The sequence below is a fragment of the Odontesthes bonariensis genome, chromosome 22 (assembly GCF_027942865.1).
Source record: "Odontesthes bonariensis isolate fOdoBon6 chromosome 22, fOdoBon6.hap1, whole genome shotgun sequence".
Taxonomy (NCBI): domain Eukaryota; kingdom Metazoa; phylum Chordata; class Actinopteri; order Atheriniformes; family Atherinopsidae; genus Odontesthes; species Odontesthes bonariensis.
Window position 1 is genome coordinate 524,248 of NC_134527.1, and position 11,509 is coordinate 535,756.

The 11,509-nt window shown below is 43.9% G+C and overlaps 2 protein-coding genes across 2 annotated transcripts; both read left to right on the plus strand.

Moving 5' to 3' along the window:
- The first annotated feature begins 2,757 nt into the window (after positions 1-2,757).
- Positions 2,758-5,445, plus strand: mocs2 (molybdenum cofactor synthesis 2). Its single transcript, XM_075455985.1, has 3 exons — positions 2,758-2,831; positions 4,210-4,334; positions 5,319-5,445. Exons 1-3 carry the CDS (start codon positions 2,820-2,822, stop codon positions 5,443-5,445), a joined length of 264 nt encoding a protein of 87 aa, XP_075312100.1. The 5' UTR covers positions 2,758-2,819.
- Positions 5,446-5,544: 99 nt separating this feature from the next.
- On the plus strand, positions 5,545-6,711 carry LOC142372958 (molybdopterin synthase catalytic subunit). Its single transcript, XM_075455984.1, has 4 exons — positions 5,545-5,656; positions 6,097-6,253; positions 6,329-6,452; positions 6,526-6,711. The coding sequence occupies exons 1-4, from the start codon at positions 5,545-5,547 to the stop codon at positions 6,613-6,615; spliced, it is 483 nt and encodes a 160-aa protein (XP_075312099.1). The 3' UTR covers positions 6,616-6,711.
- Positions 6,712-11,509: the final 4,798 nt, after the last annotated feature.

Consider the following 11,509-nt stretch of genomic DNA (forward strand, 5'->3'; position numbering starts at 1 on the left):
CTGATATGAGTCTGATATGAGTCTGATATGGGTCTGATATGAGTCTGATATGAGTCTGATATGGGTCTGATATGGGTCTGATATGGGTCTGATATGAGTCTGATATGAGTCTGATATGAGTCTGATATGAGTCTGATATGAGTCTGATATGAGTCTGATATGAGTCTGATATGAGTCTGATATGGGTCTGATATGGGTCTGATATGGGTCTGATATGAGTCTGATATGGGTCTGATATGAGTCTGATATGAGTCTGATATGGGTCTGATATGGGTCTGATATGAGTCTGATATGAGTCTGATATGAGTCTGATATGGGTCTGATATGAGTCTGATATGGGTCTGATATGGGTCTGATATGAGTCTGATATGAGTCTGATATGAGTCTGATATGAGTCTGATATGGGTCTGATATGGGTCTGATATGAGTCTGATATGAGTCTGATATGAGTCTGATATGGGTCTGATATGGGTCTGATATGAGTCTGATATGAGTCTGATATGAGTCTGATATGAGTCTGATATGGGTCTGATATGGGTCTGATATGGGTCTGATATGAGTCTGATATGGGTCTGATATGAGTCTGATATGAGTCTGATATGGGTCTGATATGGGTCTGATATGAGTCTGATATGGGTCTGATATGAGTCTGATATGGGTCTGATATGAGTCTGATATGAGTCTGATATGAGTCTGATATGAGTCTGATATGGGTCTGATATGAGTCTGATATGGGTCTGATATGAGTCTGATATGAGTCTGATATGGGTCTGATATGGGTCTGATATGGGTCTGATATGAGTCTGATATGAGTCTGATATGAGTCTGATATGGGTCTGATATGAGTCTGATATGGGTCTGATATGAGTCTGATATGGGTCTGATATGAGTCTGATATGGGTCTGATATGAGTCTGATATGAGTCTGATATGGGTCTGATATGAGTCTGATATGAGTCTGATATGGGTCTGATATGGGTCTGATATGAGTCTGATGTGGGTCTGATATGAGTCTGATATGAGTCTGATGTGGGTCTGATGTGGGTCTGATATGGGTCTGATATGGGTCTGATATGAGTCTGATATGAGTCTGATATGAGTCTGATATGGGTCTGATATGAGTCTGATATGGGTCTGATATGGGTCTGATATGAGTCTGATATGAGTCTGATATGAGTCTGATATGAGTCTGATATGGGTCTGATATGGGTCTGATATGAGTCTGATATGGGTCTGATGTGGGTCTGATATGAGTCTGATATGGGTCTGATATGGGTCTGATATGAGTCTGATATGAGTCTGATATGGGTCTGATATGGGTCTGATATGAGTCTGATATGGGTCTGATATGGGTCTGATATGAGTCTGATATGAGTCTGATATGGGTCTGATATGAGTCTGATATGAGTCTGATATGTCAGTGTTCTGCTTAATTTATACTCATTATTTTCTCAAACGCCATGTCTGATATAAGACTGAAAATCACCCCGTCCAAATCAGATAATAGGGTAAATGATACATTTTCTGAATCCTTAGGGTCATGCCAGTATTTCAGTGTTTGGATTTTGTTTCTCTGATGCTCCCTGGTGCCACAGGATTAAAAGACATAAGATGACTTAGGCGGAAATGGCAGGAAAATGTGTGTGATTAAAGGTTTGAAGAGCTCCAGGGTTGGCTGTTCTTATCCAAAATGTTCACAAAAGGATTTAAATGAAAGCCCAGAGTCTCCCCTTTAAAATGATACCAAACATAATAAAGTAAAATATTTCAATATGTCCAATATATATTTTCAACTATGTCAGTGTTCTGCTTTTTTATACGCATTATTTTCTCAACCTTAGTTTACATTATGTGTGATAACTCAAAACAGCTACTCTTGTCAGATGGCCATCATATATCATTGAAAAGCTGAGATTCCAGGCTTTCAGAAAAGGTATGATAGCCTTTGCCACTTTTTCGGTAACGGTTTCCATATTTTGAGGCCCTGGCTCACGGTCTAATATGTCAGTTTTGTTCAATAGTTTTCTTTTTGCAAGAGTTTTGTGACTGTTATTCTCTTATTATTATTCTTATCCTTATGTTCCCCTTGGCTGTTTTTTTTTTTGTGACGTTATGTACACATTTACATGTCGCTATTCTGCTTTGTTGCAAATAAAGTTCTTAAAAAAAATTATAATAAAACAAAAGTTTCTGACTTCCGGGTTTACTTCCGCGTTATGCGGCCGTTAGAAAACTTTCCAAGAGACGGATAAAAAGTCCATAACTTTCCTGTCTCGCTTTGGAGAGACTAACATATATTGTAAAAAAGAAAATTAATTTTGCTCACTTATGGAGACCTTATTTGGACTTTCTGGAAACTCACAACCCTGAATTGTGATTAAACTGTACAAGTTCTGTAATTTGTGCCCTGCTGTGACCCTATTGGAATGTAATTTTGTTTTATTAATTATTATTTATCTACATTAGTATCATTTTGTGTGTTTTATTCTATGTTTATCTGTTTATTTATTTTTATTCTATTTTAATTGTTTTTATTCTATTTTATTTGTTTTTATTCTATTCTATTCTATTTTATTTATTTATTTTTATTATTATTATTGCCAGATGGGGATATAATGTTCATGTTTAAATGTCAATGTTTAAATGAAAAATCATAATAAAAATATGTTTAAAAAAAAAAAAAGTCCATAACTTGTAAATATATAATACAAAGATACACTTTTTGTACAGCAGGTGGCGACATGCACCTTGTGGAGAAACAGAAGAAGAAGCAGGAGAAGAAGAATAAAGTGTGTCAGCTGGCTTCTGTCGGGTGTATTCATGACTGCGCAGGTGAGTTCTCTGAGTTTGGAAAATGTTCCCCAGATTTCATTGACTTTTTGTCTGAATTAAGCGCCGCTCTGCTCGTAAAAATGCGGGAACTCGCGGTACAGTTTCACGACAGCTGGATGACAGCTTGTGTTTCGACGAGTGACTTTAAGGCCGAACTGAAGCCGGACTCCGGCTGGTCGAGGTGATCCACGCTGAAGCTGTTCTGAAGCAATCTGCTGCTCTTAAAGACCGAAATGTGTAAAATTCCGCTTGTTTCAAACCGAGATCTGCCGCGTGTCCGTGTCCGAGTCCGAGGGCAGACACGAGACGTCTCCTCGTGAGGAGCTCGAGGATCATTCTTATCCCATTAATATGGCGCGAAAATAAAGGTCATGAGTCCCCAGGGAGCTTTAGAGGACCAGAGTTGGTTTTGATTTCTGATTTTATTCTATTTTGATTCGTCAGAAGCAGAATTATAAATGAATAAAAATATTAAACAAAAATTAAGGAGCTGAGCTCCGAGTTCCAGAAACAAGAGACAGCTGTTTGAGGTTCTGTTGGGTCCAGCTCAGACCCCTAAATCTAACCAGATGTTGGGTTAGGGTTAGGAGTATGTAGTATGCAAACTACATACTGCATACTACATACTGCATACTACATACTACATACTGCGTACTACATACTGCATACTACATACTGCATACTGCATACTACATACTGCATACTACATACTGCATACTACATACTACATACTACATACTGCATACTACATACTACATACTGCGTACTACATACTGCATACTACATACTGCATACTGCATACTACATACTGCGTACTACATACTGCATACTACATACTACATCCTGCATACTACATACTGCATACTGCATACTGCGTACTACATACTGCGTACTACATACTGCATACTACATACTGCGTACTACATACTACATACTGCATACTGCATACTATATACTACATACTGCGTACTACATACTACATACTGCATACTACATACTGCATACTGCGTACTGCATACTGCGTACTACATACTACATACTGCGTACTACATACTACATATAGCTTGAAACTGCCGTTTTGACAGGAAATGACGATCGGCGACGTCACGTTACGTTGCATCTTGGGTAGTTTGAGTATGAGTAGTGACCTCATGATGCATACCCAACATTTCAGAGAATCTGGTATGCATCCGGGAACTTCTCGCTTACTCAAACTCGCATACTACCTCAAAAAGTTAGAAGGAGTAGTAGGAGAAGTATGCGGTTTGGAACACAGCCAAAGAAGAATTGACTGGTCTGCAGACAGGAAATGACATCATCAGCAGCAGCTGGAGATCAGGGAGCATCAGCCCAGTTCACCTGTTTGTCTTTGATTCAGGTGGTCGTGTTGTACTTCGCCAAGAGCGCCGAGCTGACTGGGCTGAAGGAGGAGGAGCTTGTTGCCGTGCCAACGCCAATCGGCAGCAGTGACCTCTGGGGGCTGTTGCTACGGAAACACCCGAGGTACAAAAAGCATCAGAGAGAAGGTGGTTTCAGACCGTCATGTGATGTAAACAAGGGGAACATTTCAAGCTAGCATTTTAATGGATATCAGTCGGTGTGTTAGCTGAGAAGGACGCTAGCGGAGCACAGAAGGACGCTAGCGGAGAACAGAAGGACGCTAGCGGAGAACAGAAGGATGCTAGCGGAGAACAGAAGTAAGCTAGCCAGGAACAGAAGTAAGCTAGCCAGGAACAGAAGGAAGCTAGCGGAGAACAGGAGGAAGCTAGCGGAGAACAGAAGGAAGCTAGCAGAGAGCAGAAGGAAGCTAGCGAGAACAGAAAGAAGCTAGCAGAGAGAACAGAAAGAAGCTAGCGGAGAACAGAAAGAAGCTAGCGGAGAACAGAAAGAAGCTAGCGGAGAACAGAAAGAAGCTAGCGGAGAACAGAAAGAAGCTAGCGGAGAACAGAAAGAAGCTAGCGGAGAGCAGAAAGAAGCTAGCGGAGAGCAGAAGGAAGCTAGCGGAGAACAGAAAGAAGCTAGCGGAGAGCAGAAAGAAGCTAGCGGAGAGCAGAAGGACGCTGAGGCTTGGGCTGGGTGGTAGAGACACTTTTTCAGCCTGGTAGCTGTTAATGTGAAAAAATATTCAGTCAATTAAAGTCCAACTAGAATAAAAACAGCTAATTTTATCAGACATGTATCTGTAACATCAGAGGCTGCTGGTTAAGGTGTCGAGTTAACTGTTATCAGGATTTCAGCTGCATTAAAATACAGTTTTATGAAAGCAGAGACGGCAGGAGAGAAGCTAACAGATGTTAGCACAGCTGGATGTTAGCTAACTCAGGAGGAGGGACGTTTTAGTTCATATCAGCCAGAAATAACTGAGGCTGAAAGCTGGTTCTGGATGTAAAATGTTTCAGAAGAAGGTCTGATCAGATTAATCATGAATCAATGCAGTCATTGATTACCTGGATAATGGTGTGTGTGTGTGTGTGTGCACGCGCTCAGCCTGGCCGCCCTGCAGGGTCAGGTGGTCTTGGCGGTGCGTCAGCAGTACGTTGCCATCGGCGACCAGGTGGTGACTCTGGCGGACGGAGACGAGGTGGCAGTGGTGCCGCCGCTCAGCGGGGGATAGAACGCAGGAGGCGGTGAGGGATCAATACGAGGCTGATCGATCCGATCCATCATGAAAAGGATCAATAATCAGTTATTGATCGAGTTCCTTTTTTCAGGCATGTCGGAGGAGCCGAGAGACGTCTTCATGCTGAGCCGTGATTCGCTGTCTGTACAGGAAGTGGTGAACGCCGCCAGCAGCTCCTCCTGTGGAGCCGTTTCAGTCTTCATAGGTGATTATTGATTATTGATTAATGTGGTGACAGCTGAACTGTGGTCCTGATCAAACTGAGATCTGTCGGGCGAGGCCTTTGGGGCGAGGCCTTTGGGGCGAGGCCTTTGGGGCGAGGCCTTTGGGGCGTGGCCTTTGGGGCGAGGCCTTTGGGGCGTGGCCTTTGGGGCGTGGCCTATGGGGCGTGGCCTATGGGGCGTGGCCTATGGGGCGTGGCCTTTGGGGCGAGGCCTTTGGGGCGTGGCCTATGGGGCGAGGCCTTTGGGGCGAGGCCTTTGGGGCGTGGCCTATGGGGCGTGGCCTTTGGGGCGAAGCCTTTGGGCGAGGCCTATGGGGCGTGGCCTTTAGGGTGAGGCCTTTGGGGCGTGGCTTTCAGGGCGAGGCCTTTGGGGCGTGGCCTCGTTTGGTCACATGACTGCTAACAAACGTGTGTGTGCACAGGGACGACCCGTGAGGACGAGTTGGACGGCAGGAAGGTGGTTGGTCTGGAGTACGAGGCGTACGAGCTGATGGCCCAATCGGAGTTCAGACGGCTGTGTGCTGACATCAGAGCACGTTGGCCAGCTGTGCTGCACATCTGCGTCCACCACCGGCTGGGGTAAGCTGCTAATGCTAACGCTAACTGTGTGATGTCACTCCCAGAGTCGCGCTCACCTTTGAGCTCTTCCCTCAGATGGGTGAAGGTGGGGGAGGCCAGTGTCGTCATGGCGATCTCGTCCCCGCACCGCCACGACGGCCTGGAGGCGGTCCAGCGCTGCATCGGCCAGCTGAAGGCCGCCGTCCCCATCTGGAAGAAGGTAAGAGCTCAGAGTCGGGCCGGGCGGCCGGGGCGAGGTCACCTGATCACTGATCGACGGTTGTGATCGACAGGAGGTCTACGACACGCAGGAGGCGAGCTGGAAGGAGAACGCCGAGTGTTCGTGGTCCGAACAGGCTGCCCAGAACCGACCGGCCCACTGAGCCAGAAGAACCAGAAGAACCATCTGTCCTGAGGCGAGTTTCAGTCCGAGGAACATCTGGAGGTCGTGGAACACCTGGAGGTCCTGTAACACCTGGAGCTCCTGTAACACCTGGAGCTCCTGGAACACCTGGAACATCTGTAACACCTGGAGCTCCTGTAACACCTGGAGCTCCTGGAACACCTGGAACATCTGTAACACCTGGAGCTCCTGTAACACCTGGAGCTCCTGGAACACCTGGAACATCTGGAACACCTGGAGCTCCTGGAACATCTGGAGCTCCTGGAACACCTGGAACATCTGGAACACCTGGAGCTCATGGAACACCTGGAGCTCCTGGAACATCTGGAGCTCCTGGAACACCTGGAACATCTGGAACACCTGGAGCTCCTGGAACACCTGGAGCTCCTGGAACACCTGGAGCTCCTGGAATATCTGGAGCTCCTGGAATATCTGGAGCACCTGGAACACCTGGAGGTCCTGGAGCTCCTGGAACATCTGGAGCACCTGGAGGTCCTGGAACACCTGGAGGTCCTGGAACACCTGGAGCTCCAGAGGACCGTTAACAGACGCAGGTGTTCCAGGTGTTCCAGGTGTTCCCATCGGACCTCCTGACTCTGACTCAGCTCACTGGCTCCGTTAAACATGAGATTTTGTGATCTTAAAGATGTTTAAATAAAATGTTTACGTTTAAATCTCTTTATCTGCGTAAATAAAATGTTTCTGTCGGCTGCAGCAGAACCTTAAAACTGAGTTTAAACTTGTTCTGAACCCGAACAGGAAGCTCCTGCTGTCCCTCAGCTCTGGGACCGGCTCAGGGTGGTTCCTCACTGGTTCCTCACTGGTTCCTCAGAGGTTCCTCACTGGTTCTGTCTCCTCGGTTTTTAACTCGGTTCTGACCCGACAATCATCCAGATACACCGATGACATCAGGTGTTTTTTTATTTTTTATGGCATAATTGAACATAACATATAAACAGGAAAATATTACATCACAATAGGACTGTTAGCCCGATTATTTTATTGGAAGCCCAAGAACAAGCTGGAGCAGTCTGAAGTGAAACAAAGTATTTATTGGTGGTCACAAGTCAAGTATCAGCGCTGGAGTGTGCACGTACAAACTAGGAACATAGATTATTCAGTGAACTACAGAATATGAATACATAAAGTCTAAGAATAAAGTCAATTTATAACAGGACAAAAGGTAGTTACAAAAATAAAATATATTTCACCATTTTAAATTAGAGATCCATAAACAAAATAAGTGAAAGAAAAAAAATAAAAGTAAAATTTAATTATATTCTTCACATAATCTTCTTGTTTTGCTGGCTTTAGAATTTTCCAAAGATCCTAAATAGGATGAAAAGAGTGCTTTAAATACAATAAGGTTTGGATGCCGTGGGTGATATTAATAGAAGGTTGATAATATAACATTTTCCTGGATTTCTTTCCTCATTTTGTGTCAGACCAAATAAAACTTGCTGGATGTTCAGTTTGTAATAGAAGTCAATTTTGTTGTTTATAAAATGACTTTGGTGCAATCTCAAAATAATAATAGACATATTGTTTCACATACTGATCTGGTTACTGAAGCTATGAGTCAGACAGTCCAGCCCCGGTTCAGTTTCTGCCTGTTGGTTTACATCCAGAGGATGACATCACAGGATGAGGAACAACAACAATCATCCACACCAGCTGACCCTGAGCGGCCAATCAGAGGGCAGACACAGCACGTCATCCAGGTGGAGGTGTGTGGAAAGAGGAAGCAGTTTCTGTGACTCACAGGGTGCAGTAACCTGTTTCCACTGTGAAGTAACCGGCTTCTATTAGGGTTAACCCTAACTGTAGGAGTTAACCCCTACAGTTAGAGTTAACCCCTGCAGTTAGGGTTAGGGTTAACTCCTACAGTTAAGATGAACCCCTACAGTTAGAGTTAGGGTTAACCCCTACAGTTAGAGTTAGGGTTAACTCCTACAGTTAGGGTTAACCCCTACAGTTAGGGTTAGAGTTAACCCCTACAGTTAGGATGAACTCCTACAGTTAGGGTTAACTCCTACAGTTAGAGTTAGGGTTAACTCCTACAGTTAGGGTTAACCCCTACAGTTAGGGTTAGAGTTAACCCCTACAGTTAGGATGAACTCCTACAGTTAGGGTTAACTCCTACAGTTAGGGTTAACCCCTACAGTTAGGATGTACTCCTACAGTTAGGGTTAACTCCTACAGTTAGGATGAACTCCTACAGTTAGGGTTAGGGTTAACCCCTACTGTTAGAGTTAGGGTTAACTCCTACAGTTAGGATCAACTCCTACAGTTAGGGTTAGGGTTAACTCCTACAGTTAGGGTTAGGATGAACTCCTACAGTTAGGGTTAGGATGAACTCCTATAGTTAGGGTTAGGGTTAACTCCTACAGTTAGGGTTAGGATGAACTCCTACAGTTAGGGTTAGGGTTAACTCCTACAGTTAGGGTTAGGGTTAACTCCTACAGTTAGGGTTAGGATGAACTCCTACAGTTAGGGTTAGGGTTAACTCCTACAGTTAGGGTTAGGATGAACTCCTACAGTTAGGGTTAGGATGAACTCCTACAGTTAGGGTTAGGGTTAACTCCTACAGTTAAGATGAACCCCTACAGTTAGAGTTAGGGTTAACCCCTACAGTTAGGGTTAACTCCTACAGTTAGAGTTAACTCCTACAGTTAGGGTTAACCCCTACAGTTAGAGTTAGGGTTAACTCCTACAGTTAGGGTTAACCCCTACAGTTAAGATGAACTTCTACAGTTAGGGTTAACTCCTACAGTTAGGGTTAACCCCTACAGTTAGGGTTAACCCCTACAGTTAGGATGAACTCCTACAGTTAGGGTTAACTCCTACAGTTAGGATGAACTCCTACAGTTAGGGTTAGGGTTAACCCCTATTGTTAGAGTTAGGGTTAACTCCTACAGTTAGGATGAACTCCTACAGTTAGGGTTAGGGTTAACTCCTACAGTTAGGGTTAACTCCTACAGTTAGGGTTAACCCCTACAGTTAGAGTTAGGGTTAACTCCTACAGTTAGGGTTAACTCCTACAGTTAGGGTTAACCCCTACAGTTAGAGTTAGGGTTAACTCCTACAGTTAGGGTTAGGGTTAACCCCTACAGTTAGGGTTAACTCCTACAGTTAGGGTTAACCCCTACAGTTAGAGTTAGGGTTAACTCCTACAGTTAGGGTTAACCCCTACAGTTAGAGTTAGGGTTAACTCCTACAGTTAGGGTTAGGGTTAACCCCTACAGTTAGGGTTAACTCCTACAGTTAGGGTTAACCCCTACAGTTAGAGTTAGGGTTAACTCCTACAGTTAGGGTTAGGGTTAACCCCTACAGTTAGGGTTAACTCCTACAGTTAGGGTTAACCCCTACAGTTAGAGTTAGGGTTAACTCCTACAGTTAGGGTTAACCCCTACAGTTAGGTTAGAGTTAACCCCTACAGTTAGGATGAACTCCTACAGTTAGGGTTAACTCCTACAGTTAGGATGAACTCCTACAGTTAGGGTTAGGGTTAACTCCTACAGTTAGGGTTAGGGTTAACTCCTACAGTTAGGATGAACTCCTACAGTTAGGGTTAACTCCTACAGTTAGGATGAACTCCTACAGTTAGGGTTAGGGTTAACTCCTACAGTTAGGGTTAGGATGAACTCCTACAGTTAGGATGAACTCCTACAGTTAGGGTTAGGGTTAACTCCTACAGTTAGGGTTAGGATGAACTCCTACAGTTAGGATGAACTCCTACAGTTAGGGTTAACTCCTACAGTTAGGGTTAGGGTTAACCCCTACAGTTAGGGTTAACTCCTACAGTTAGGGTTAGGGTTAACCCCTACAGTTAGGATGAACTCCTACAGTTAGGGTTAGGGTTAACTCCTACAGTTAGGGTTAGGATGAACTCCTACAGTTAGGGTTAGGGTTAACTCCTACAGTTAGGGTTAGGATGAACTCCTACAGTTAGGATGAACTCCTACAGTTAGGGTTAACTCCTACAGTTAGGGTTAGGATGAACTCCTACAGTTAGGATGAACTCCTACAGTTAGGGTTAACTCCTACAGTTAGGGTTAGGGTTAACCCCTACAGTTAGGGTTAACTCCTACAGTTAGGGTTAGGGTTAACCCCTACAGTTAGGATGAACTCCTACAGTTAGGGTTAGGGTTAACTCCTACAGTTAGGGTTAGGATGAACTCCTACAGTTAGGATGAACTCCTACAGTTAGGGTTAACTCCTACAGTTAGGGTTAGGGTTAACCCCTACAGTTAGGGTTAACTCTACATTTTTCCTCTTTCTGCCGCTTTATTTGTTAGGATGCACGAATGGTCTTTCAGATTTTAAAGGTTAAAATGATCCAACTAATTAAATTAAATGATAAAACTCACAGATCAAATTATTATTATAGTATTACAGTATTATTTTAGTCTATTATTCATTTTCACACTGTTAGCCCGATTCTTTTATTGGAAGCCCAAGAACAAGCTGGAGAAATCTTAAGTTAAACTAAGTATTTATTCGTGGTCACATATGAAGTTTAGCCGTGCTGAACTCGGAGAGACAGAGCCCTCGCAGGGCCTCCATCAGAGAGTGCCCCGATATCCGGAAACCTTTCATATTTATGTTCACCTTTATCTCACAGAGGTTGTACTTACACTCGACAAAGTATAACTGGACATTTGCTAGTGATGTGAGCAGGCCATCCACCGTCTTTGTCATGTTCTCTGGATGTAATAAACGATGTGTGTTGTTTCAGGCGTGTATCTACTGCACCAGACCTTTCTGACATACATTTAGTTTGAATGAGCAGAGTGTAAACGTACAGACTAGGAACATAGATTATTTAGTGAACTACAGAATATGAATAATGTCTAAGAATAAAGCCAATTTAT